The 27,781-nt window shown below is 66.8% G+C and overlaps 1 protein-coding gene across 1 annotated transcript; it reads right to left on the reverse strand.

The window, feature by feature from the left end:
* NOTCH1 (notch receptor 1) lies at positions 1-27,781 on the reverse strand. The gene is made up of 34 exons (XM_004593441.2): positions 27,533-27,781; positions 26,216-26,294; positions 17,166-17,428; positions 16,312-16,650; positions 15,166-15,288; positions 14,614-14,847; positions 14,347-14,502; positions 14,065-14,250; positions 13,753-13,866; positions 13,323-13,436; positions 12,955-13,188; positions 12,487-12,597; positions 12,035-12,227; positions 11,601-11,746; positions 11,405-11,518; positions 10,396-10,515; positions 10,123-10,275; positions 9,683-9,911; positions 8,603-8,804; positions 8,177-8,330; positions 7,905-8,089; positions 7,690-7,822; positions 7,257-7,514; positions 7,061-7,173; positions 6,109-6,680; positions 5,607-6,026; positions 5,322-5,470; positions 4,664-4,877; positions 4,438-4,525; positions 4,183-4,348; positions 3,417-3,712; positions 2,434-2,581; positions 2,246-2,343; positions 1-1,681 (listed from the first exon to the last, which is right to left on the reverse strand). The coding sequence occupies exons 1-34, from the start codon at positions 27,591-27,593 to the stop codon at positions 224-226; spliced, it is 7,623 nt and encodes a 2,540-aa protein (XP_004593498.2). The 5' UTR covers positions 27,594-27,781; the 3' UTR covers positions 1-223.

The following is a 27,781-nucleotide window of genomic DNA, read 5'->3' on the forward strand; positions in this document are numbered from 1 at the left end:
CAGCAGGGAGCAGTTTTTGCTTGGAGCTGCAGGAGACAGAACATAAACAGGCAATGTTCCTGTGTAAAGTAAGAGTACATAAATAAATACTAAAAAAAAAAGTTGAAATCCCCGTCCTCTGGTTTTGTATAAAAAACATTGCTTTTGTCCCAAAAGAGACTCCTTTGGTCGGCCCCGGGCCACGCCCGGGGAGGCCGCTGGTGCGTCTCCTGGGGCACGGCCATCACTTGAAGGCGTCAGGGATGTGGGCGAGCGGGGGCTGCATGCTGGTGGGCGGGCTGGACACGCCCTCGGACCAGTCGGAGATGTTGGAGTGCGGGGAGGAGCTGGACCACTGGTCAGGGGACTCGGGGGACGGCGTGAGGAACGGGTGTTCGGGAACCTGCAGCTGGTGGCTGGGCGTGTTGTCCACGGGTGACGAGGAACAGCTGTGCTGGGAGGGCGGTGTGAGGAACTGTGCCGTGGTCATGGGCGGGGCCAGCGAGGACGGTAGGGAGGTGGGCAGGGCCTGGCCCTCTGGGGACAGGATGGTGTGCACTGGCAGGCCGCTGGGGCCCAGTGGCTGAGCGTCCGCCTGACTTTGCTCGCTGCCCAGGAAGCTCCGGCTCAGGTGACTGGAGGCCGCTGAGGCCACGCCAAGGTGCGCCTGCGGTGCCGTTTGCAGACCCTGTGGTGGCTGCAGCTGTAAGTTCTGTGGTGTAACCTGCTGTGTTGGCACCAGGGGAGGCTGGGCAGCCAGCCGCGTGCCAGGCAGGGCCTGGTAGCTCACCATCTGGGACAGGGTGTTGGCAGACACACCGCTGTGCAACGGGCCCATCACGCCGTGCTGCAGGGCCGGCGCCTGCGTGCTCAAGCCCCCGGCAGCCGCACTGCCATGCAGAGGGTTGTACTGGTTCGGTACCATGCCGTTCTGCAGCCGGGATAACCACTCGCACTGGCCGTTCAGGCCGGCCGCCCCGCCCACCGCGAAATTCACGGCCCCTCCGACGCCGCTGGCACCCAGCACGGTGCCACTGCCAGAGGCCACGGGAAGGTGGGACAGGCGCGGAGGGCCGGGCTCGAAGGGAAGCCGGCCACCGCCGCCACCCAGCGCCGCCATCTCTGGCTTGGTGGCCACGCTCAGGTGGCTAAGGCCCAGGTGGGTGTCAGGCATGCCGGGCAGGTGGTTGAGAGGCACGGATGGGGACTGCCGGAATGGTGAGGGCAGCAGAGGCGGTGAGGCCACGTCGGACAGGTAGCCGTGAGGTGACTCAAGGGAGTCCACGGGCGACAGCATGCTTGAGGTGTCCAGCAGGCAGCCCTTGCCATCCTGCGACTTCTTCCGCCGTGCCTTGAGGTCCTTGGGGTCTTTCCCGCCGCAGGCCAAGCCTTTGGTGCTGGGTTTGCGGGCCTTCTTGCCCGGCACGGCCGGCTTGAGGTTGCCCAGGTAGCCACCAGGTGAGCAGAGCGGGGGTGACAGGGTGGGCGTGCCGCCCAGGGCAGGGCCATGCAGAGGGGGGCTGCGCATCAAGTTGTACTCGTCCAGCAGCCGGACGATGTCATGGTGCATGCGTTCCTGGGCGATGTCACGCGGCAGGCGGTCCATGTGGTCTGTGATGTCCCGGTTGGCGAAGTGGTCCAGCAGCACCTTGGCAGTCTCATAGCTGCCCTCGCGGGCGGCCAGGAACAGGGGCGTCTCCTCCTGGGGGTGCAGGCATGGGCAGGGGTGAGGGGTGCGAAGGCCCAGCTAGATGCCACCCTGGCAGCCAAAGCCATTCCCCATGGGGCCTGTGGTTAACCAGAACTCCACCCCCAGCTAGATCCAAAGTCGTCAGGATACGGGCACAACTCCCCGGCCAGTCTCCGGCCACCAGGCGGCCCTGGCGTCTCAGCCCTGGGTCTCGCCCAGTGCTCGGTGGCCAAGCTGCTGTCTGGATGCATGAGGCTCTGAGGCCGCCACGGAGTATCAGGACGGTCTCCCCGCGTGGACAGGGCCTCCCCGGCCTGCCATGGACCAGGGTAGCTGGAGCAGCATGGCAGGCCGCAAAGGCCAGCACAGACAGAAGGGGCCAGCTCGGCCCGGCGGACGGCTCCCCGCCTGATGGGGCGGAGGGGGCAGGTGGGCACTGCAGGAGGGACCCCCAGTCCTGAGTCCTCAGCCCTCGGGCTGCTGCCAGCCCCAGGCAGGGCCGCACAGCTGGCCGGCCTCCCCACGCCCGGGTCCCAGCTGGCCGGCCTCCCCACGCCCGGTTGGCACCCTGGGCACCTTGTGGTTCTGCATGTCCTTGTTGGCACCGTTCTTGAGCAGGACGATGGCAGCGTCCACGTTGTTTACGGCAGCTGCCCAGTGCAGCGCCGACTTGCCTGGAGGGGTGACAGAGGGCGGGTTGTGTGGTGGCCCTGGCCTGGCTTCCCTGCTTCCACCAGGCCCTGGCGGACGGGTGCCACGCTTACCCAGGTCGTCCACAGCGTTGACGTCGGCGTGTGAGTTGATGAGATCCTCCAGCATGCCCTCCACCGCCAGGCGGGCGGCCAGGATCAGCGGCGTGGTACCATCATGCATGCGTGCGTCCAGGTCTGTGGCTCGGTTACGGATCAGGATCTGGGCGCAGGGGAGGAGTCAGGCTGGGGGTCGGCTACAGACCACGCCCCTCCCGAGATCTGAACAGCTACAGGAAGGCCCCCCTTGACGGTGGGGCTCCATCAGGACCACGTGTGGGCCTGTCTGCTCCAGGTTCACCTGAAGGCCCTGTTGTACCCCAGCTCATGGTGCCACAGCTGAGCAATGCTGCGTGGCAGAGTGGGCAAGCTCCAGGTGTCCCGAGGGTGAGACGGTGGCCCTTTGCCAGGAGGTGGTCAGTGCAAGCCGAGTGAGCTGCACCACCGGTTGCTCCCACCCGCATGCTGGACCTACCCAACTACCCGGAGAGCTGCTCCTGTGCAAATCCCCCTGGCTGGCCCGCGGGCCTTGTCTGGACGGGCTGCTTTCCTGGAACGCCAGCTCGTCATATTACACGTGGCAGGCTTTGTGCAGGAGTACCCCAGCTTCTGATCCTGCTGCCCCTGCTGCAGGGCTGCAGGCTCCCCAGCTGGCTGCTGGCAGTATGCAAAGCCCCTGCATGCAGGGGTACATACCTGAGACCCAGGCCTCCAAGTCCCCACTCAGTCCCCCCTTCCCAGGGCTCCCCGGCGAGGCTGAGTCCCAGGTCCACGGGACCAAGTCTGGTGAGGACGCTGCCTCGTCAGCCACAGGCTGCAGCTCCAGCAGGACCCTCCAGCCTGCCTGGGGTGGGGCCCTGCGGGGGCCACTTCCAGCCAGCCTTGCCAAGAGGACAACGGAGGAGGCTGGGAGCCTTCCCTGGAACTTCTTTCAGAGGACAAAGAAGCAGGAGGCAGCTGGCCGCAGCTGAGCCAGAGCCACGGAAGGCAGCACCCACCTGGAAGACGCCCTGAGCGTCGGCAGACACAGCCGCGTGCAGCGGGGTGCGCCCCGTGTTGTCCTGGATGTTGGCGTCGGCGCTGGCCTCCAGCAGGCGCTTGGCGGCGTCGGAGCGTGAGTAGCGGGCAGCCAGGTGCAGCGCCGTCTCGCCGGTGCGGTCAGTCTGGTTGTGCAGGCTGGCGCCCTGGTAGATGAAGTCCGAGATGACACCTGGTGCGTCATCCTCGTCCTCGCTGTTACCCGTCTCCAGGCCCCCTCCACTGCAGGAGGCGATCATGAGTGGGGTGAAGCCATCTGCAGCAAGGACAGACACGGGCAGCTCAGAGCGGCGGCCCCGGCCGGGCTCCGGGCAACAAGGACAGACACGGGCAGTTCAGAGCGGGCGGCCCCGGCCGGGCTCTGGGCAGCAAGGACAGACACGGGCAGCTCAGAGCGGCGGCCCTGGTCGGGCTCCAGGAAGCAGGCGGGCCAGTCCTGGGAGGCAGGAGTGGCTGCGTGGACCCCATGTCCCACGCATATGCACACACACACGCCTCACCCCAAAGCTCACACGTCAGAGTTCTAGTCCAGCTACCAACTTTGGGTGGGCAAGAGAGACACTGCCGGCTACTTCCCACCTGCCCCAGGCCCCCGGCTAGGCTGGAACATAGCAGCTTGGTGTCTCCCAAGGCAGCCTGAGTGTGCAGGGGCGGAGGAACTCAGCAGCCCGACTATGGAACGGCACTGGACGGGGCCAGGCAGGTCCAGGCGCCAGCTGCCCTTACCAGGCCCACGGACATTCACGTCCATGCAGTCGGCATCCACCTCGCCCTGGGGCGGCGTGGGGGCCATGGCCGACACACGCAGGTCGGCAGCGTCCAGGTGCTGTTGTGTCCACTGCCGGTGGTCCGTCTGGTCATCCAGCTCGGGCAGAACCACGGGCTCCTCGAACTGCAGGAGAAACAGAAGGGCAGGGGTCGGGTCAGGCAGGGCTCCCGGTCAGACACCGCCCGGAGCAGGCCGGGTGCCCCAGGACTCACCCGGAACTTCTTGGTCTCCAGGTCCTCGTCGCCCCACTCGTTCTGGTTGTCGTCCATGAGGGCCCCGTCCGAGGCATTCTTCAGGGGCCTGTGGGCGGAGCAGCAGGACTGAGCTGGGCCCAGACCCCCAGGCAGCCCCTGCAGCTGCGGCTTCCGGAAGCCTCAGGGAGCCCGACCGGTCTCCTGCCATCCCCGCCACCAGGACTGCCGCCCCTCTCTGACTCACTTGAGGCCCACCGAGTCCTCGCCCAGGGGCTCACGCCGCTTCTTGCTGGCCTCCGACACCTTGAAGCCCTCGGGGAACCACAGCTGGCCATGCTGCCGCCGGCGCTTGCGTGACAGGAGCACCCCGCAGCCGAGGAAGAAAAGCAGCAGGAAGGCGGCAGCGGCCACGTACATGAGGTGCGGCTGCGAGGGCGGCGGCGGCTCCACCGTCTTACCTGCAGGCAGGCACGGGGCGGCCAGGCGCCCGGCCGTGAGCCGACTGGCGGTGGCGCGCCCACCCGCCCGCGCGCCTCCAGCCCGCCCCCCAAAAGGAGGTCATTTTGCAGGCGCTTCATCAGAATTGCAAACTATCGCTAAATTCTCTCCTGCACCAGCCGCCTGGGTCTCCAGACGGCTCACTTTCTTCCCCTTTAAGGGAGGATTAGCCGACTTCGGCTCGGGCGTCGAACTGTTAAGACAAAGGATTTAGGGGGATTTTCCAGATACAAACTTCAACACTTCACATGACACCGATCGATACGTCCCTCGCCTGCTTATTTATTTATTTAAAAAAGAGAGAGGGGAAAAAACAGGCCCTAATGATTCTGAACTAACACCCGACCAGAGGGACAGGCCCGGGGAGCTCGGAGCGCCCACTTGCGGGCAGGGGTGCCACTCACTCTGCACAGCCTCGATCTTGTAGGGGATGTTGAGGTTGCCCAGCGAGGCCAGCGCCCCCAGGAAGGCGGCCACGTCGGTGGCGCTCTGGAAACACTGCACGGACGACTGCACGCACTGCCGGTTGTCGATCTCCAGGTACACGATGGACCTGCAGACACGGCTGTCAGCACCCTCGGCCTTCCACGGGCCCAGGACATCCCTTCCAGACCAGACAGGACCACCGCAGTTCTCAGTCAGAGCTGGAGGGGTGGGCTCGGGAGTCCCGCCGCGGGCGGCCTGCTCACCCGCGCACGTCCATGGGGTCCAGCTCCCTGCGCCGGCGCTCGGCCCCACTCCCAGGCAGCACGCGGCCCAGCAGGCTTCCAGGCGCGGCCCAGCCCTCGGCCGCGGCTCGCTTGACCAGGTGCTTGCGCAGCTCCTCCTCGCGGCCGTAGTAGGGGAAGATCATCCGCTGGCCCTGGGCGTCGCGCTTGAACACCACGTTGGTGTGCAGCAGGCGGCTGAGCTCCCGCAGGAAGTGGAATGAGCTGTTCCGGAGCTGCTCGGGCGGCAGGAGGACAACCACCACGAGCGTGCCGGCCGCCAGGCGCTCGGGCACGTGGTCCGCGCAGTCCAGCCCGTCCCACTCACACTCGGCACTGTTGCAGCCCTGGTCACAGTGTCCATCGCTGAAGTGGTCCTGGCAGTACTGCTCATAGAGGGGGCTGTGGGAGGCAGGCGAGGGGCGGGGCTCAGGACACCTGCTGCGCCCCGCCCACCCCACCAGCCCCGCCCACCCGGCCTTACTTGCAGTGGCCCTCCACGCCCTGGCAGTCAAAGCCGTCGAAGAGACAGCCGGGGGTGTTGCACTGGGCATCACAGCGGCCATCGCTGAAGTACTTCCAGCATTGCAAAGACTGCGTGCAGTTCTTCCAGGGGTCGTTGAAGTTGAGCGAGCAGTCGCCGCCGTCCCAGCCGCACGCGTGGTTGTTGCACGGCAAGCTGCACACCTTGTTGCCCGCATCCTCCCGGCACTCGGGCAGCTCGCATGCCTCCTCGATGACGGGTGGCGGTATGTCGCGGCCCGCCCCGCCAGCAAAGCTGTAGTCCAGGATGTGACACAGCAGCCCGTTGAACTTGGGGGGGCACAGGCAACGGAAGAAGGGGCTCTCGGCGGTGGGCTCACAGCTGCCCTGGTTGTAGCAAGGGTTGCTGCCCACGCAGGGGCTGCTGGCCGGGAACTGGCACTGGGGGCCGGTGAAGGAGGCCAGGCACAGGCAGGTGGGGCTGCGTGGGCCCGAGACGCAGGTGCCACCATGCAGGCAGCGCAGGCTGCCGCAGGAACGTGCATCATTCTCACACGTGGCGCCCTCAAAGCCCTGTGGGGAGGGTGCATAGCATAAGGGGTTCAATTCCCAGCTCCAGCAGTCCCAACCCTGGGGAGGGTGTATGACCTGACACGCCTCCACAGACTGGCCAGAAGCCAGGGCTCTCTCCTCCTGGCCCCAGGCCCCGCCCACCACCGACTCCGCCCTTCCAGGCCCCGCCCACCATGGACCCCGCCCGTCCGGGCCCGCCTACCACGGACCCCGCCCCCTCCAGGCCCCGCCCACCGCTGACCCCTTCCAGGCCCCGCCCACCATGGACCCCGCCCCAGGCCCTGTCCACCGCAGACCCCGCCCTTCCAGGCCCCACCTACCGCGGACCCCGCCCCCTCCAGGCCCCGCCTACCACGGACCCCCCTCCAGGCCCCGCCTACCGCTGGGCACTTGCAGATGAAGCCGCGGGCAGTGTTGGCTGCTACGGCGCAGGTGCCCCCATTCCTGCAGGGCCGGCCCCTGCAGCCATTGATGATGGACTCACAGCGGCGCCCTGTGGGACAGCACGGCACAGGACGGGGAGGTGAGGGGCTGCCCCGTCGGGCAGCTCCGCCCCCCCCAGCCCGCAGCACCCACCAGTGTGGCCGGCGCGGCACTCGCAATGAAAGCCGTTGACACGCTGCACGCAGTCCTGGGTGCCACGGGGGTCGCAGGGGTTGGACAGGCACTCGTTCACATCGCCCTCGCACCGCTCGCCCACGAAGCCCGGTGGGCAGCTGCAGCTGTACCCGCCCACCTGGTCCACACAGGAGCCATTGTTGAAGCACCTGGGGCTCCGTGTGGTGGGGTCCACGGGTGGGCTGCAATCATCCACGTTGATCTCACAGTGCACACCTGGGGGGCCCAGACAGGCTCAGGGCCATCGTGCCGCGCCTCGGCCAGTCCTCACCACGCATCCCGTGCAGCCAGCAGCCCTTGGTGGAGGCCCTGGCTTCCCAGCAGCCGCCCTGGGCCCATGAGGCACAGAGGACTCGCGGGCATCCTAGGGGCATCCCAGGCGGGCACTCACCCTGCGTGCCCCGGGGGCAGGAGCACTTGTAACTGTTGGTGAGGTCAATGCAGGTGCCACCGTTCTGGCACGGCAGGGAGAGGCACTCATTGACTTCCTCGGAGCAGTTGGCCCCATGGTACCCAGGCACACACTGCAGGGGGCAGAACAGGAGGCAGAGTTCAGCAGCCACTCTCCCGCAGGTAGTCCGCTGCCCATGCCAGGACACAGCGCACCTTGCAGGAGTATCCACCCAGGTAGTCGGTGCAGGTGGCCCCATTCTGGCAGGGGCTGGGCGAGCACTCGTCCACCTCGGCCTCACAGTAGCTGCCCGTGTAGCCGGCCTGGCAGCGACAATAGTGCGTGTCATCTGCGTCCACGCACAGGCCTCCGTGCTGGCACAGGTGGGCGACGTCCATGCCTGTGGGGGACACAGGGCGCGTGAGTCCGGCCAGTGGGGTGAGAAGGGGGAGTCTGGGCTGGTCGGGGTACAGACAGCGGGGACTACCTCGTTTGTGGGCAGCCACCTCGCAGGAAACACTGGGCACGTCACAGTGGAGGCCGGTCCAGCCGCTGGGGCACTCGCAGTGGTAGCGGGCGCTGCTCTGCCAGCAGTGCCCACCGTTCTTGCAGGGTGATGAGTCACACCAGCGCACGAGGTTCTGCAGGTGACAAGTGGCTCAGTGTGCCCACGGGGGGCCCTCTGAGGCAACAGACCCCCGCCCAAGGAGCAGCCTGTGGGCTGTCTGCACAGCCAGCCCAGGGCAGCCTGCTTCTCCACGAGGTCCAGCTGGGGCGCTTACGGCTGATGTCATACACACAGACGGGCAGCCATCACCCCCTGCCCACCCTCCTGCGAGGAGCCACCCTCCGTCCCAGGGCCGGGGAGTGGGCCTGGGCCTGGCGGGCAGCCGTGCCCCCGCCTGGCACTCACCTGGCAGTTGGGGCCAGTGTAGCCCTGGGGGCAGGTGCACTTGTAGGTGCCATAGCTGTCCTGGCAGGTGCCGCCATGCAGGCAGGGTCGCGAGTCACACTCGTTAATGTTGTACTGGCAGTAGTTGCCCGTGAAGCCGGCCGGACACAGGCAGGCGAAGGAGTTGATGCCATCCACACACGTGCCGCCATTGAAGCAGGAGCTGCGGGAGGCGGGCTGCCGTGAGCGGGGTCGGGGGCGTGGGAGGCGTGCAGAGGGTCCGCCAGGCCTGGCCTGGCCTCGGCCACTCACGTCTCACACCCATCCCTTCACCTCCAACAGGGGCTGGTGACACCGAGGGCTTTGCCACACACCCAGTGACGTGGGGTGTGGGCAAAAACACAGGAAAACAGAGCCTGCTCGGGTCATCTGAGTGACCACGCATGGACCTTAGCAGCCAGCCAGTGAGGAGCACAGGACAAGTTCCTGCCGGCTGGGGGAGACACCTGCTCACTTCGGGAACTTGAAAAAGTACATTTCTTTGGGGATCTCTGCCCATAGCGGGTCATGTTAAGCCGTTGTCTGTTAGCCATTTCATACGGCCGCCAGTTCGAGTCCCGGCTGCTCCACTTCCCACCCAGCTCCCTGCTGATATACCTGTGGGCTGGGGAGGACGGCCCATGTGCTGGGGCCCCTGCACCCACACGGGAGACCCAGAAAAAGCTCCTGGCTCCTGGTTTTGAACTGAACTAGCCCTGGCCACGGGGGCCATTGGACAAGCAGAACCTCTCTGTAAATCTGGCTTTCCAATAACAAAAACAAATCTTAAACAGAGGCAGTTTCTAGATTTGTGGTTATTTACTTTCACTTGAAGCACGGAGCAAGTGAGAAACGGGACAAACGGAGAGAGCTCTGTTACCTGCTGGGTCACTCGAGGATGCCCACAGCACCAGGGGCTGGTGCAGGTGGGGCCAGGCCTCCCACGGGGGCGGCAGGGGCCCCAGCACTGACCCATCACGGCTGCCACCGAGACGTGCAGCTCTGAGAGGCTGGATAGGCTCTGAGCAGCGCGAGCGCCGGGCTCGGAGGGCCTCCACCCACCTCTCGGTGCAGTCCGGCACGTTGTGCTCACAGTGAATGCCGTTGAAGCCGGCCGGGCAGGTGCAGGTGTAGCTGTCCACGCAGTCGGTACAGTTGGCGCCATGGCGGCAGGGGTTGCTGGCACATTCGTTGATGTCCTCCTCACAGAAGGTACCCTGGAAGCCCGGCAGGCAGTCGCAGAAGGCCATGTTGATGCCGTCGGTGCAGGAGCCGCCATTGTGACACGGGTCTGTGGTGGGGGAACAGGGCAGGCCTGAGAGGGGGTGGGGGCGCCGCCAGGCCGGCCCCCACGGCCTGCAGCCAGCCCACTCCAGGCCCAGCTGACTCCCCAGGAGTGCTGCCCTCCTCCAACGGCTGCTCCGGGCCTCCCGCCTCCAGGCAGCGGCTGCTCCGGGAGCTCCAGCAGCGCTGTCCTCCGTCCTCCCGGAGGGCCCACTCACTGGGCCGGCAGTCGTCCACGTTGGTCTCACAGTTGTGGCCTGTGTACCCGGGCCGGCAGAGGCAGTGGTAGCCACCACGCGTGTTCTGGCAGGAGGCGCCGTGCAGGCACGGGTTCTTCACACATTCATTGATGTCCACCTCACAGGTCTGCCCTGTGGTGGGCGGGCGAGACACACACCGCTCAGCCACCTGCGCCCCGCCCATGGCACTGGCTGGTCAGGTGCCCAGGGGCTCCCGCTGCCCCCCGCCGCCGTCTAGGGGTCCCGCCTCACCCTGCCAGCCTTGGGGGCAGACGCAGGAAAAGCTCTCATAGTCCTCTGACTCCTGGCACTTGCCAGCATTCCTGCAGGGCCCGGGAGCGCATGGGGCCAGGACACCCTCACAGGTGGCTCCTGAGGGGATGGGACAGCCAGTGAGACCCCAGCCAGCCTCACGGGGATAAGCCCAGGCCGCCGGACCCCAGGGGTTCCAGGCGCACCTGACGCCCCAGGTAGCTGGCTGCGCAAGGGGCCAGCTCTGCAAGCTGCCCTGCCGGCCGCCTTCCTGTTTACAGGGCACAAGGTCCCATTATCGGCCCGGCCCCACTATCTCCCCTGGCCCTGCTGGGGCGGCTTCCCAGGCCCTTTCTTTCCACTGGTTTCCACGGCGACCAGGGCAGGCAGGAACCCCGCCAGCATTTCCGACAATTGTGCAAGGGAAGCGGGAAGTGGGCAGCCAGGAAGCGGTCAGCACAGCCTGCTCCTCCCGCCGGCCCCGATGGCAGCACAGGCGGGGGGGGGTGCTGGGCGGCGGCGGAGGGCCGGCAGAGACAAGATCCAGGCCCCTGCCCTCGGCCACAGACAACACGGGAGCCAGGGCCCCCAGCCCCGCCCCCGCGGTACCCTGGGCCCAAGCCCAGGCGTGCACCACAGACCTGGGGGTTTTGTCTTTGCAAATCTCAGAGAGCGTTTCCCGCGACCCCTGTGGAGCCCAGGGAGACGGCCCCGCCCCTGCCGCCTGGGAACATAGAGCTCCTTGTTTGCCCACACAAAGAGCGCCCCTCCACCCGCTGGTCAAAGGGATCCCTCAGGCCCGCCTGCCCGCCCCAGGCAGGTTTGCCAGATAAGGCGCAGGGGACCCTGGGAGGACCTTCTGCTGCGCATCTTTCTCTTTCTCCATCCCGACCACAGCCCTGATTCCGGGGAGGGGGCTGCCTCTCAGGGACAGAACCTTCCAGAACTGCCTTAGAGTCAGCACAGAGCCTAGTGGGAGGACAGTCCCCGCAGCAGCCCAAGGCCTCACCCGTGTAAGGCAGCGGGCAGTTGCACTTGTAGCCAGCCACGTCGTCAATGCACGTGCCCTGGTTCAGGCAGGGGTTGGACGCACACTCGTTGATATTGGTCTGGCAGTTGGAGCCTGGACAGAGAGGGCTGGCGGTCAGCAGGTACTTGGGAGTCGCAAGGCCACCAGCTGCCCCTAAGCTCGCCCTGGCACTCACCACTGAAGCCCTCCCGGCAGGTGCACACGTAGCCACTGGTCATGTCCCTGCAGGTGCCACCGTTGACACAGGGGTTGGATTCACACTCGTTGTTGTTGACATCACAGTTGGTCCCACTCCAGCCGGGGGCACAGTCACACATGTATCTGGGAGGATGGTCACACTGCAGGTCAGACGCAGCCTGGGGCCTGGGCAGCCCTGGCCACAACCAGCGGCGTCTACGGGCTCACACCGGCAACTGTACCCACACTGGGATGCCAGCGGTGCAGGGCAGTGACATGAGGTCCAGAGCCAGGTAGCTCCACCCATCCCCAACATGGACCCTGGACCCGGGGGGTGGTCTGTGCCAGGACCCTCGGGCACCCAGGGCCACTGCGAGGGGCGGGGCTGGGGGGCCACCCTGCCAGGGAGCGCCTGCCCTCCCCACACCATACCCGTTCAGGCTGTCCTTGCAAACCCCGTGGACACAGGGGCTGCTGTTGCACTCATTAACCTCGGACAGGCAGGTGGGGTCGTGGTAGCCCTCGGGGCAACGGCAGGTGAAGGCATTGATGCCATCCTCACAGGTACCACCGTTACGGCACGGGCTGCTGGCACACTCGTCAATGTTGATGTTGCACAGGCTGCCTGTGGGCAGGTGGGCAGGGCTGGGGACTCAGCACCACATGTGGCCACCCGCAGCCCCCTGCCCACTCCCCTGGCCTGGCACTGCCCTCACCCATGACGGCCAACCCTCCCCCCCGCAGCTGTCTGCCCAGTGACAGCCCGGATACAGGAGCCTGGCCCGAGCTGGAGGGATGGCCAGGGACGGGGACCACCCTGCCTGGGACTCTGCTGCATGCAGGTGGTCCCAGCGGGCAGCATGGCCTCCTGCTGCCCAGCTCACCTGTGTAGCCCGGCTCACAAGCACACTCGTAGCCATCAATCTTGTCCAGGCAGGTGCCCGAGTCACAGGGATTGCTGGCACAGTCATCTAGGTTGATCTCACAGTTGGGACCTGGGGAGGGGAGGTGAAACCATCAGCTCCTGAGCCTCACAGGGCCACCCGGACCCCTGCCCAAGTCCCGCCCCTGCCAGCGAGGCCCGCCCCCTGCCAGCCAGGCCCCGCCCATGAAAGCAAGGCTCCACCTCATGTCATCCAGGCCCCGCCCCCAGCCAGGCCCTCTCCTGCCCAATGTAAGGGTGCACCTCCTGCCATCCAGGCCCCGCCCCCTGCCAGTGAGGCCCCACCCCTACCCACCCCACCAACCAGGCCCTCTCCTGCCTAGGCCCTGCCCCCTGCCAGCAAGGCTCCACCTCCTGCCATCCAGGCCCCGCCCCTGCCAGCCAGGTCCTGCCCTGCCCTGCCCAACACCTGTGGTCCCCTTGAGGCAGAAGCAGAAGTAGGCATTGTCTCGGTCCTGGCAGGTGCCTCCGTGGCGGCAGGGCTGGCTGTAGCACTCATTGATGTTGGTTTCACAGTGGTGGCCAGTGTAGCCGGGCTGGCACAGGCAGGTGAAGGTGGCCACACCATCCTTGCAGGTGCCATAGTGACAGGGGTCAGGGACACACTCGTCGATGTCCACCTCGCAGTGGGTCCCTGTGTAGCCTGGGTGGACACAGGAGCGGTCGGGGACTGCTGGCTGGGCCCAGGTAACACCTGCCCACTGCAGGGGATGGGAAGGGCACCCCAGCCAGGGTGGACGCAGAGGGAGGCCCGCATGCCACCCACCCAGCCCGCACCTTCGGCACACACGCAGGTGTAGGTGTTGGGCCCATCCAGGCACTTGGCGCCGTTCCTGCAGGGCGTGCTGGCACACTCATCCACATCATACTGGCATAGGTGCCCGTTGAAACCTGTGATTGGAGAGGGTCTCGTTACTGCTGCCTTGGGCCCTGCTCCCAAAGCAGCTGCTCGTGGCCACGGCTACCTCAGGCCCCCGACCCCCTTCCCAGGCCTCCCTGGCTGCCTTCATGCCCACACAGGTTCAGTGCCAACTTGATCCTTGCCTCCCCTGGCTGCTAGGCTTGGGGGACACAGGGCCGCCCGCCCCCCAGGCTCCCCCTGCCAGCACATGCAGCGAGGCCTGGGCCCACTGCTCCTGTCAGGCCCGGCCCTGCCCCTTGGGCACAGGGCAGGTAAAGCCCCCATCGGCCCCCAGCGGAGGCTCACCTGTAGGACACTCGCACAGGAACTCGTTGGTCTTGTCCAGGCAGCGGCCGTTGTGTAAGCAGGGGCTGCTGGCACACTCGTCCGTGTTGACCTCACAGTACACGCCCTCGTAGCCTGCAGTGGGGACAGCCAGGTGGTCAGCCTGGAGGCAGGGCAGGGAGGGGGCTGCAGCACAGCCCCGCCCCTGCCCCAGCAGTGCCCCAGCCCGTCTGGCCCCGGCACCCTGCCCCGGCCCTGCCCCTGGCCCCAGCAGCCCCTGGCATGCAGAGGCGGGAAGGGGCTCCCAGAACTGCCCCGCCCCAGGCAGCGCACCTGGCATGCAGATACACTGGAACTCCCCGATCTGGTCCAGGCAGGTGGCATCGTTCTGACAGGGGTTGGACACACACTCATTGACGTCCAGCTCGCAGCGGGGGCCCGTGTAGCCCTGCAGGCACTGGCATTCGAACGAGCCCAGGGTATTGATGCACCTGCCCGCGTGCTCACAGGGGTTGGCGCCTGGAGGACAGGGCGACGATGACACAGGTCAGGGGCCGCCTGGGGCTCACATCCCTTGCCGCCCGCACCGGGCCCCAGGGCTGCGCCAGCACCTACCCAGGGCACACTCGTCCACGTCCTGGCTGCAGGCCGGCCCCGTGTACCCCGAGGGGCAGGTGCAGATGGCTTTGCCGTTGACAGGGTTCGTGTCGCAGTTGGAACCCTCATTGCAGGGGTTACTGATACAGGCATCGTTCAGGTGGCAAAGCAGACCTGGGGGCAGAGGCGGCGATTGGCGCACCTGGGACCCGCACCTGGGAGGAGTCTCCCCCCATGGCCCCAAAAGGCCCAGCTGGGGCCACGCCGCCCGCACCGGGTGCTCACCGGTGCGGCCGTGCGGGCACTCGCAGTAGAAGGAGGCCACACGGTCGTGGCAGGTGGCGCCGTGGAAGCAGGCGGCGCTGGCACAGTCATCAATGTTCTCACTACAGTCCTCGCCCGTCCAGCCGTTGACGCACACACAGCTGTAGCCGCCGTGGGTGTTATGGCAGGTGCCGCCGTTCTGACAGGCGTTGGGCATGAGCTGGCACTCATCCACGTCCTCCGTGCAGTACTGGCCTGTGAGAGTCCCGCGGGGGACACGCCGCTGCCTCAGCCTCAGCTCCACGCCCACCGAGCGCAGGGCCCCTCCAGGAAGCCCCCCAGGCTGACTCCACCCACAGCAGGAGCCCCATCAGGCCTTCCTCTGCGCGCACACACAGCAGAGCCCTTGTCTGGCGTCTGAGCCACCCCAGCCCATTATCTCTCCAGGGAGGGGCCCTGGGAGGGGCCCGAGGTCTAGCTGTGCAGGCTTGGCCTCAGAGCTGGGCTGAACGGGCTGCCCTGGGAACCAGCAGACGCCCGCTCCATGCCAAGCAGGCCAGTGCCCAGGCCCACCTGTCCATTCGGGCGGGCAGCGGCAGTTGTAGGTGTTCACGCCGTCCACACAGGCGCCCCCATTCTTGCAGCTGTGCGCTGGGCAGTCGTCCACATTCCCCTCACAGTTCTGGCCAGTGAAGCCTGTGGCACGGGGGCCAGGGCCCCGTCAGCCTCAGCCCACCAAGACACGGCACCTCCCCCTACAAGTTCCCCAGGGCACCTGCTAAGGGGGTGCTGCCGGCATAGGGCACCCCGTTTCCCGGGGCTGACATGGAGGACTTCCAGGGCCCCCCAAGCTGGGCCCCTGGCCAGCATGACCACGGAGGGCCAGGCGCAGCCTTGGGCTGCTGGCGGCAGAGCTGTGGGGCGCGGCCCGCGGCACAGCTCTCAGCGCAAGGCGAGGCATTAATCCCCCGGCCCTCGCCAGTTCAATCATCAACCAGGCAAGGTGCGTCTGGCAACAGCCGAAGCTGCAGCCAGTTACTAATTAACGCCCTTCCCAAATGCCTTTGAACCCCACCTGTCCCCCGTAGAACCCACCTGCTCAGCCCCTCCCGCTGCCCTACTGCTCACACACAAGCTGGACGGTGGTGTGACGCAGCCCTGCCGCTCCAGCCTGGGGGCGTGGGACTGTAATGCCTAGCCCTGGCCTGTGGCCCAAGCTTGGCCAGGGCAATGGAGGGGGAGAGCATGTGACAGCCTACAGGGCCCCTGGCCAGCTCTCTGCCTACACAGGCCTGCCCTAAGACAGGGCCAGCCAGAACCTGAGAGGGGCTATCCATGGCCATTGCCCGGAGGAGGGGAGTCCGCTGCGGCAGCCTCGGGTCTGACACCTCCATCACGTCACCGTCCTTGGCATCAGTTTTCGGGCCACAGTAAACTGACTTATGTCAAAAAGAGGGGCACTTGGCCTGCCAAGGCCAGCAGGCACTCCCCATGACACCAGGAAGGGCACAGATGCAAAGCCCGGGCAGGTGGATGGGGCAGAGGCTACTCAGACACAGGCACTGTCACAGCCGCATTCCCTGACCTTGAGTGGGCACGGGCTGGGGGAGCTGGGCGTCAGCGGTGTCCACTGCTCGGCTCCTCCCAACGGGCACCCCATGGCATGTGCCCCCACACTCCCATAGACCCACCCAGCTGTGTGCCTGGTGGTGGGCTTACCTGGGAGACAGGCACATTCATACGTGGTATCCCCCGTGGGGTGACAGGTGCCTCCATTCTGGCAGGGTGAGGGGCTGCAGGGCACAAAGGGCAGCTCGCAGCGGCGGCCGGTGTGGGTGGGGCGGCAGGCACAGCGGAAGGAGCCAACCAGGTTGTGGCAGGTGCCCCCATGGCGGCAGAGCCCAGGGGTCTGAGTACATTCATTGACATCCTGTCGGCACGTGGGGCCGTGGAAGCCGGACAGGCAGCGGCAGATGTACGACGCCTCAAAGGGCAAGCACTGGCCGCCATTGGCACAAGGGTTGGAGGCACACGGGTCTGCCTGCTGGCACGACTTCCCTGGTGGACAGAGGACGGGCAGGGGTCAGCTCTTTGACTCAGGCCTCCCTGGGGAGCCCAGAGGCAGCCCAGGGCGCTGGGGAGACGCCAGCTCAGGACTGACCCGAGGCGTGACCTCCAGCACCTGCTCTGGGGAGATGTCATACCGCCGAACTGACCCCTCCCAGCCACGGCGGACAGAGCAGCAGGTGGATGGGGCAGCTGCAGACTGGGCCCCTGGCCCCTCCCCCACTCCCAACAGTGCATGCTTTACAACTGTTCCTAAGCCAGGGTCGGGGACAGGTCTACATGCAGAGGCAGGGACCCTGAGGCTGGGGTCCTGCAACACATAGCCGACACACATGTCCCAGGTCTTCCCCAGCTCTCCCAGCAGGCACCAGGCCTGGGGACGCTCTCCCAGCAGGCATCAGACCTGGGGGACCCCCTGCCTCCAGCTCTCCCAGCAGGCATCAGGCCTGGGGACACCCCACCTGTCCTAGCCCTGCAGACTGAGCCGCCCCACCGCACCCCCTCACCTGACCAGCCCGGGGGGCAGCGGCACTTGTATTCAGACAGCGTGAGGAGGTCACAAGTACCCCCGTTGCGGCAGGGATTGGTGACGCAGGCATGGTCCAGGGGCGTCAGGCACAGGGGTCCCGAGAAGCCCAGGGGGCAGGTACAGGTGTAATCCACGGCACCCACGTGCTCCACCACGTGGCATGTGCCTGAATTCCGGCAGGGGCTGCTGAGGCATGGACTGGGGTCCTGGCACCGAGGGCCCACGAAGGCCCCGCTGCAGCTGTGGGCAGACAGGCATGGCGGTGAGTGAAGCCCAGCACAGCACCTGCTGTGGCCAAGACCCCCGCGCAGGGCTCCCTGGGGGTGCTAAGGGCTCCTGCAGCCCACAGGCTCCCCATCCTGTCCCTGTGAAGTGGCCGACTGCCGTCTGGGGGTGTCAGGCTGGGGGCTGGAAGGTTCTGGAAGGTGTTTGGTCCTCACCCCTGGGTAAGCCCGGAAGAAGGGCCTGCTAGGCCGGGGCCAAGCACCTCCTGCCGGAGTCCCTGATTACCACTGAGTAATGGAGACCATCCCACGTGTGCCAGGAGCTGTGAGGCAGGGTGGCCACACAGCCCATGGGCGGCCGGGCTACCAGTCTGGTCTGGCCTCGACGCCACAGCTCACGCCCTCTTCACAGCTGGGGAAACTGAGGGGAAGCTGGTCCAGGCCTGGGTTCACGGGCTCCTCCATGCTGCCCCCTTAGCCACCTGCTGGCCCTGCGTCTACGGGATGGGCCATAAACTGTGGCCTGCTCGGCGCAAGGGACACTTTCCCAACGGCAGAGACCCTGATGAGGTGGAACGGCCAGCCGCGCCCGCAGCCCCCGCGCTGGGCACGCCGCCCCCACCCCTCTGCCTGCCTGAGAACCTGCCGGGTTTGCTGGGTGCCCCTTGCTCTGGCCCTCCCCAAGGGCACCCCAGGACTCCGCCCACAGCCCGGGAGGCTTCTGTCTTCACTGAGGGCGTTTTTTGTGTATAAATGCACACACGGCTGTGGGGTGGGCAGGGAGGACACAAAATGGCCACTCGGCCTGACCATCTGCTGTGAGAAGCCAAAAGTCCCAAACCAACCAGGCTTGGAAAAATGCGCCACCCCACCCCCATGCCCCACAGGGCCCAGCCCCAAGGAACGCCGGGCATGGCCAGCCCCAGGAACTGCATGCCTCCACCTGCCTCTCCCACAGGGTCCGTGCGCATGAGGTCCAGTTACAGGGAGCCCGCATCAATGGCTCATTGTCGCGCACAGGAGCTGGCCACAGTTCCCGCTTGGAGAAAGAGCCCTTTCTCTCTTTCCAGCCGCTGACGCGGTTGGCAGGGGGCGGAGGCAGGACACAGGGCTCCCGGCACACACGCTGGGGCCCCAGGGAGGGGGGGAAGGCCCACCCTGCCGCATACAGCCAGGGCCACTCCATTACCGGTCAGCAGGAGGTCCCAGAGCCCCACTCACAGTGCTCCCCGGGTGTCCCAGGGTGGTGGGACACAGAGCCCCTGCCCCCCCACACCCTGCCCAGACCTGCCTGGACCTGCAGCCTTCCCATCACAGAGGCTGCACCACTCCGGGGGGCAGGGGGCATAAATCAGGACTCGGCAGCCTAGACAAAGGCGGCGGGGGCAGGTGTGCCAGGGGATGGACGTGGGACAGCTGCTCCCACTGGGGCGGCCGGCAGCCAATGCCGGCGAGAGGGGCAGGCACTGGGCAGCCGGCCTGCTGAGGCAGCTCGCTCCTCCATGGGGGAATGTGGCGGCTGAGAGGGTCTGTTGTCCTCCACTGCCACCCTGGGCTCTGGGATGCCGCACTGAAGGCACGCTGCCCAGCAGGGCCTGCCACAGGGCGACCGACGCCAACCGCATGTGTCACAGGAAATCAGGGCCTGTCGGGAAGGGTATTCCTGCCCCCATAGTCTGCTCCAGTCCCAGCCAGTGTCTACCTGGCTCCACAGCTGGGACTGCCCAGGGATAGACACCTGTCGCATCTCCCTCCCACCTGGGCCCAAGTCCAGCACTGCCCTGGCAGTGCCCACTGCAGCCTCAACAGCCTCAACAGACCCCTGAACACAGTTGGGGAAGGTGCACCGAGGGACCCGCAGGGGTCTCTGCACCAAGTCCTTGGCCAGGTGGCGCTGAGTAACCACTTCCCTCCGAGACAGACGACAAGAACTGCCCAGTCCCCCATGCAACCAGCCCCCCTGTCCCTCCTCAGGGTCCATGGGCACCTGCTCACCCACTGTGCCTTTCCAGTGCCCTTGGTGGCCCGGCCTCTCAGGTGAGCAGCAGGTGGCAGAGGGTGCTTGGACCGCCAGGTCTGCTGTCCACAGCCCTGGCCTCTTCCGCCTGCTCACCACTGGTCCCAGCAGCAACATTCCCACTGCCGTCCCCCCACCCCCACCCGCCAGCGTCCACAGAAATGCGATTTCTAAAGGCCCTGGAGGCAGATGCTGGCCTGACCTTCCACCCGGGACTAATTCCAAATTGCTCTGTTTTCTTTTCCAAGAAGAGCCATCTGCCATCCCCAGGGGGCAGATGACACGCCCTCACCCCCCCTCCGCCTGGCGGGCAGGACCTGCCCTCAAGGAGTTCACCTCTAGTTGGAGGACCCAGGGGCCCCAGGGAACTCTGGGGGATCCTGAGGGGATGAAGGCAGGACCCCTGGGCACTTGCTGGTCTCCATCTCCTGTGGGTGCATGGCAGGTAGGCGGGCAAGGCAATCCACCAGCCCAGCAGAATGGGAGTCCGGCTCTGGCCGGGCTGGGCTGGCGAGTGTGCCTGGGGCACTGGCACTACACAAGTGGGGCATACCTGCTTAGGGGCAGCCGTAGGACACCCCTGGCACACAGGTGCCACCCTGCTCTGGAGCCAAGGTCTGCCGTGCAGAAAGCCCCCGAGGACATGAGGCCCTATGGCACAGTGGGCATCACTGTGGAGAAAGCACCCAGGACATGAGGCCGTATGGCACGGTGGGCATCACTGTGGAGCAAGCCCCCGAGGACATGAGGCCGTACGGCACAGTGGGCATCACCCGGCGCAACCGCAGCACAGGCACCTCGGGAGGGGGTACAGGCTGCTCCCAGCACTGAAGCTGGGCACACCCCGGGCAGCCGGCATCCCAGAGGGAGCAGCCCCCGCTTTAATGAGCCCTTAGCCGGCTGCACCTGTCCTCCCCGACTAGTCCAGGTATGTCTGCCCTGCCGGCCCCTCCCCAGGCCTCCCATCTCTGCCAGCTCCCAGTCCATCTCCCCAACACACGGGTCCAAAGCTTCCTGGTAGACACTATAACCTGAAGCAGGTTATCTTCACCCGCTCCCAGGAGGGTCCCCCCCAGGCTGTCGGGGGGTCTTGGGCTCCTGCTCCTAAAAGCCTCCCCTGCCACCACGGCACCTGAATCCACGCCACGTGCAGGGATGGGGGAGGGGTGCCAGGCCCCGCCACCCCCTGCACGACCTGAGGTCCTTCCACGTAAGGACAGGCAGGGCAACTGGGCAGCGGGGTAGAGCCCAGGAAAGGCTCTCCAGAAGAAGCAGAGGATGGAGGTTCAGTCGCAAAGCCCCTGCGGGTATCCCCTCTCTGCCCCCAGCTGCCTCCCCACCTGGGACAGAAGACAGGTGTACACACAGCCGGAGTGCCCACAAGGCCAGGCGCTGCTGGGCCTGCCCCCCACCGGGCTGGTGCTTCGCTTGGCCGTTGGTGAGGGCTGGCCGGGAGGCAGGGGCCAGCCAGATGTGGAGGCAGCAGAGGGGAGGGGGCAGGGCTTCCCAGAGCTGCAGGGCATGACTCTTTTTGTTTAGAACTCTGTTCTTTGTCCTCCAATCTCTGCCCTCAGTTGCATCCTCGGTGGCTCAGAAAGTGCTGGAAAGAGGACGGACAGGAAGGCCCAGCTTCCTTCCCTGTTGGGGGAAGCCCTTTGTGTGGGAGGTGGCTGGGGACCCTGTCCTCGTCCGACTGGGAGCCCCCTTTCCCACCGCAGGGAAACAATGCCTGCAGCACCCCCACCCGTGGGACGCGAGGAACCCCCCTCTGAGAGGCCCCTGGAGCAGGGCAGGCTCCAGTAGCTTCCCGGAAATGGCCCAGCTGGAGAATGCAGTAGTGCTCGTGGGGAGTGGAGGGGAGAATGCAGCGTGGGGGCAGCCCTGCCCAGCGTGGTCGGAGGCACCCCAGAACCAGCTGTCCCCAAGCAGGCTGGAAGGTGGTGAGGGGTCCTGCACCCCAGCTACCCATGGGCACCCAGGGCACACACCATGGGACGTGCTTAACCCTGACAAATGCAGTCAGCAACCGCCACCCCCCCACCGCTCCACACACGGGAGCGGCCGGCGCCCCTGGGAGGGGGACACTCGGGGATGCCAGCTCCAGCTCAGTCCCCCTCGCTGAAACGGGGCCAGGGTACCCAGCACCCAGCACCTGCACGGGGGCCCTGCAGGGCAGCAGGTCCATGGGAAAAGCTTGCAGTTTGCACTGACCATCTGATCTAACCCAGGATCAGCTGAAACGTGAAACCCTGGGGTGGAGGCAGCGCTCCAGGTGGGAGGCCTGGGAACCTGCGGTCACCAGTCAGTGCCTCCCACACACCCCCAGATGGTCACACCCTGGCCACTGGGGGCACTGATGGACCAAGGAGAAACCCACTCCCTGCCTCAGCCAACAGCTGCCACGAGGTCAGCTCTGGGCAGTGTTGGGGCGGGGGTTTCACTGCAGCTCCTGGAAGCCCACCCCCATCCTAGCAGAGACCCTCTTTCTCTCTGGCTAGATAAGGTAGGGAATGGCCCCCTTCAACCCCAGCCCAGCTCACACTGTGCACCTGCCAGAGGCTCCTAGCCCTCGAGGGGGTGGGGCTGCAGCATAGAACCTCACAGGCGGGCCCCAGGGCTGTGCCAAGTGGGGGTGCTCGGACAAGCCCCCAGGCAAGGTCTAGTACAGGGACGGGTCACCTGGGCCATGAGCATGTCCACACTGAGCCCTGACGGAGTTAAAATGGCAGCACACGGCAGCACCCAGAGGCAGGACTGGGCTAGGGGCTGGTCTGACCCGAAGCCCAGAGCTGCCCATCTGGCCCCAGCATGGCTGCCCCCACAGCTGAACCCCAGTGTCAGGGGAAGGGCGCTACCGTGGTCAGGCCCAGCCGCCCTAACACACAGCCCTCCCCGCCACCACTGGAGGAGGAAGTGAGGCAGAGGGAGGCCCAAAGGCTGGAATGGGGGTGGGAGTGGGCAGTGTGGGGCAGTGGGCATCGAGTCCCCGCTGGGCAACATCGGCCAAGCAGAAAGCTACCAGGGAAAATGAGGACCCGAGCCCCCTCTCTGCTGGGTTCCACGGCCCGCTTCCAGCGACCATGGGCTTTGGCAGTGGCACCTGAAGCTGGGGGGGAGGGGAGGTGGCAGCCCCACAGCAGGGCTGCCCCGGGCCCAGGCTCTCACACCTCAAGACCCGGCGGCGCCCGCTGGCCCCCAGCCCCTGTGCTACCTAGGGGTCCTCCAGCTCGAGAGACAAACAAGGCTCCTCCCATCCACCCAGGAGGTTGGGGCCTCAGAGGTGTCCCCCACACCCAAAGTGGCCTCTCGGGCACGGAGTGCAGCACCCCTCACCCTGGGCCCATGTCCACTGGCTGCCTGGGACCTGCACACGTGCTGGCCCACCCCAGGGCTTCAGGTGACCCCAACATCAGCCCAATCAGGGTGTGTTCCACACTGCAGCCAGACGAACCTCAGACACTCACATCCAAAGAGCCTGTCCCCAGGGACTTGGACGCCCAAGTGCCGCCGAGGTGGGGACCCGAGTGCTGCTGACGTGGGGACCCGAGCGCTGCCAAGGTGGGCCCAGTGTTACCAAGCCCTACCTGAGGTGCCCTCAGCAGTGCACACACCAAGTCTCCTGGTATGACTGACACCTCATCCTCGGTCCTCAGGGAGCCGCTGGGCGCAGGGGGGTCCTGGAAGACCAGGCCTTTCTGGAAACAGATGTCCCCTCTGCAACCCCCAGGCAGCTCAGGATGCAGCCAGCCCAGCTGGGCAGGCCAGTCACCAGCAGACCATCCTGGGGCCCGCCAGGCCCAGCTGGAAGGGGCCGGAGGCCCAGGGTGTCTCTCCACCCCCACTGGGCCCAGGGCCAGCTGCTCATTAAACCTGGGCCTGCGTGTGCCCACCCTCCAGAAGGACCCGCCCACCCTGGAGGCTGGTACTGCCCACGCCTCGGCGTTCCCACCTGTAAACTGGGAATAAAATGGACCACGCCCACCAGCCCCAGCTGGCTCCCAGCAGCACCGGCCGAACTCCCAGGAGGCAGGCCACGTTGGCCAGTGCTGCTGTCTCCCTCAAGACGCCCAAGCCACATCCTTCAGCTATTTTTAGACAAGACAAGAAACAGGAAAGACCCCTCCCCCCACCACAGGGCTGCCGGGGTGAGGGGCCCAGCCAGGACCAGCTGGAGTCCCCCCCAGCCCGCCCCCGCCTCTCGCCACCTCCCACCCCACCCCTCCTCTTAGGGCCACTTTGCAGCAGGAAAACCTCAGGCCATGCGAACAGGCAGGGCCTGCCCTGGGAGGCACCCTCCTTCGAGGAACCCGAGCCGGCCCCAGGCAGCGGGTCCCGCCTCTCACCAGCTCCAAGCCCAGGTGCAGTGTACAGGGGGTGGCCTGCCACCGACCTCTCACAGGAACTGTGCCTGCCCGGGGCCCCCACGGGACGGGCAGGTGACTCGGTGGAAACTGCCGGGGCAGGTGACACAGGGCCTCGCTTGGGCCGTCACTTCCCGCCTGGCCTGCAAAGGGAAGCCACACCTCCAGCCCCGCTTCCTCGCCCGGCAGTAGCCGGGAAGTGACGGTGTGAGGGGGTGGGGGCTGTGCCACCCCAGGGCTGGTGCCTGTCAGACAGGCACTAGAGCCCCCTCTAGCCCCGAAGTCGTCCGAGTGCAGGATACCAGTGACGACACGTTCCCACCAGCCCAGTCCTGGCTGCTGGGGGCCCCGCCACGCATGGAGCCCCTGGCTTGCGCCTGGTCCAGCCCAGTCCTGGCTGCTGGGGGCCCCGCCACGCATGGAGCCCCTGGCTTCAGCCTGGTTCAGCCCCGGCCGCTGTGGAGTGAACCAGCAGACGAAAACCTCTCTTTCTGCTGCCTTGGCATCAGTGCCATGACAGTACTGCAGGGTGCAAGAAGCCGTCCAGGTAACATAGCCCATGTGACTAAAGCTGGCCCTGACCTGGGCCCATCCTGCAGGATCCTCTGGGTCAGCTCCCGAGGTCCCCGACTGGCCACAGCTCCCTGCAGGCGGGGTAAGAAGGGCCTCGCTGCCGGCGGCCACCACGCACTGAACAAGCCACTCTCCCACCAAGAGCCAAGCCTGGGACGCTGGTCCAAGGAGTCACCCCATGTCTGCGACTCCCCTTCTAGCTGTCACCGCCGCCACATGACCAGCCCCAGACAACATGGCCAAACCAAGGGGGTCACCCTGCTCCCTCTGTCCCCACCTGCAGCTGCCATGACTGCCAGGTTTTGCCACTGTCCGGGCCCGTGCCCACCCCAAGGATGCAGCCACTCCCGGCCACAGCGCTCTCCACCTCTGAGCCCTGAGGCCGCCTGACCGTGCGGTGGTCAAGGGAAGCCTCCCTCCCTCCAGGATGGGGGAGATGATTCAGCGCTGGAGGGCCCACATCAGCCACGCTTCCCACACCCTGGACCAGCAGTCTGCAGCTGCCCACCTGCCCTGCTGGGACCCTGAGAACGGGGATGGGCAGGGCTCAGAAGCACCCCAGACCAGGGTGGGTTTCTCTGACCATCCCAGGCCTTGGGAGCAGGCAGCGTGAGTCCTGGACATACATCCTCCGAGGCCAGGCTGCCCAGGGTGAGAGCCTCTGTGGCCAGCACTTCCGTCCTGGCTTCCGATTGGCTCTTGGGTGGGCACAATGAGGCCTCTGTGGGCGCACTGGGCCGCGGGCCAGGCTTCCCGCTGGGCAGCAAAGGTGCCGCAAGCTCTGGGAAGGAGGCACGGAAGGCGCCCACCACCCGACGGCAGGTGTGGACGGGAGGAGGGGGCCAGTGGGCACGCTGCAGCCCGACCCTTACAGCCCGGGGGCTCCTTTCCCGGCCCGGCCCCCTTCTGCCGAGGTTCCCAGCCCAGAGCGGCCCGCGTGAGTGGCGGGGCGCGGGGAGGCAGGGAAGGGCATAATTAATCGCACGGCATTAATCCGCCTCTCCAACAATAGTGGCTGCGCTGCCACTGCACCCCAGCTGTCGGCCTCTGAATGAGAGGAAACAAGATTTAGGGCAACAAGCGTCCGAGGCCTCACCACCAGCAGAGGCGGCCCCCAAAAAGCAGAGAAAAAGTAGCAGCAGCGTGCATTCATTAGCCCCCACAAAGACACAACCGGCTTTGTCCACTGGACCGCTCGAGAGCCGTCTAATTGGCTTCAGCGTGGAGAGGGCGGGGCGGCCTGCCCACCGGCCGGGCACTGGGGAGGCCAGAGGCGCCCGGGGTTGCCAAGGCAATGGGTCCTCCGGCTGTTGGAATGAGGGCGCCCCCGGCAGGGGACTCCCTGCAGCCCAGACGCCTCCTCCTGAGTCACATCAGAAACGAGCTGAAGTTGAAGGGCAGCAGCCGGCCAGCCATGACGGGAGGACGCCCGGCCGGCCGAGGCCCCTGGGCAGGCAGGCCGTCCGGCTGGCTGGCAGGCAGGCCAGTGGATTCCAGGACTAACGCCCAGTCCACCCCCTCAAGGCCTGGAAGACAGGGACTGCAATGCCAGGGTGCGAACCCCTCCCCGGCATAGGCCCTGCACCCCACAGCAGGTGACTCTGCCCAGGTGGGGGCGGAGCCTTCTCCCTGCCCACGAAGGAACACCCAGACCTCCAGCGGCCACGCGGCATAATTGCTGGTGATTAAGTAATTGCCAGACGGGGTCCAATAAAACTCAGCACGTGACCCAGCCCGCCGGCCTCCAGGGCCAGCCCCAGGAGACAATGGCCCAGTGTTCAGTCCTCGGGGCGGGAGCCCCCTCCCCACGGAAGCAACAGGTCCCACCAGCCATGGGCAGCAGCGTACTCACACACAGGCCTCCGTGCCATTGGCCACTTCACACCTGCCGCCGTTCAAGCAGCTCTCGGCTGGCTGCGAGCATCTCAGGCCTGGGAGGGAATCAGAGAGGGGGTTACATGGCCCTCCGCGGCACGAACGGGGGGCACGCATTCCCTCGCCGCCCCGGCCAGGCGCCTCAGTGCCCTGAGCAGGTTCTGCAGTCAGGAGTGGGGCGGGGGATGGGGACAGGGCAGCAGGTGGACAAGGTGGCAGGCGAACCCTCCCGCTCCGGTGGGGAGGGGCCCGCTGAGCTATTCTCCCAAACTCTGCACCCTCCCACTCCCGCTTCCGCAGCCGGGGGCGGGGGATTCCGGGGAGCCCTGGGGCTCCTGTCCAGCCCCGGCGTTGTCTGCGAGGGCACGGCGGGCCAGGGAGGGGGGGCAGCTAACACTGGGTCTCCGCTCGTGGGAAAATGCAACAGCTGCTGGCCCGCCGCCCCGCCCGCCGACCAAAGCGCCGGGCGCGGAATCAGAGCGGCCCATTGTGGCCAGGGGACAGCGCCCGGGACCGCCCCGCCTCCGCGGACACTCAACACCTCAGCCGGCGGCGGCCGTCTCCAGGGGCAGCCCCGTGTGTCCCCCACCCCGAGCGCCTGCTGCTGCGGCGATCCACGAGCCGGGCCCCCACCCCCTGCGCCGGACCGGGCACCCAGGGCCGTGGAGCCCACAGGTCATTCTCACGCCCGGAATTAATCAGCCCCGGATTCCCCGCGGCTCCCCGACGGGAGCGGGCGGGAAGCAGTGCCCCCCGCGCCGCGGTCCTCTCTCCCGCCCCCGCGTTTCCAAAACTTCAAACTCCCAAGAGCGAACCACAAGAACCAGCCCCGCCGGGCATCGCAGCTTCTCCCTCCTCAGACTGCCCGTGGGCCGGGTTGGGGGGCCCCTCTCCCGCGCTGCCCCGTGGGTGGAGGGCGCAGCGGAGGCGGGCGCGCAGCCCCGGACCCCCCACGTCCCGCGCGCCCTGACATCCGCCCCGGCGCCGACCGACAGGCAAAGGAGAAAAAACATACAGGAAGCCAAAGGGACGCGATTCAAACCGAAAAGCCGTAGGCAGCCGCCCGCCCGCGCGCCCCGGAGACGAGCCCCACGGGGCCCCCGGTGTCCCACGCCCGGGCCCGGAACCCGGCTCCGAAGGCGAAGCGACGCCCCGACGGGCAGCGAGGAGGAGAGTCCGGGCCGCCCTCTCCCACCCCCGCCACGGCCCAGGTCCATCCCCACTCTCGGCCTCGCGAACCGCCAAGTTTGCGAAGCGCGCGGGTAGCTGCGGGCTGGGACGCGCGGACGCCTACCTCTTGCGGCCAGCCCGGGCAGCAGCGCCAGGCAGAGCAGGGGTGCCAGCAGCGGCCGCATGCCTGCCCGTCGGCTGCCCGCTGCCCCGGGCGGCGGCTCCTGCGCGCTCGGGCGTCCACGCGCGCACGACGGTCCAGCGGGCGGCTCCGGCGGCTGCCCGCTCCTTCGCTCCCGCGGTGTCCGGGCCGCTCGCCCCTCGGCTGCGCCCGCGCCCCTGCTCTCCCGCCCGCGGCCGAGGCACGAGTGAG

Source organism: Ochotona princeps, chromosome 14 (assembly GCF_030435755.1).
Source record: "Ochotona princeps isolate mOchPri1 chromosome 14, mOchPri1.hap1, whole genome shotgun sequence".
Taxonomy (NCBI): Eukaryota; Metazoa; Chordata; class Mammalia; order Lagomorpha; family Ochotonidae; genus Ochotona; species Ochotona princeps.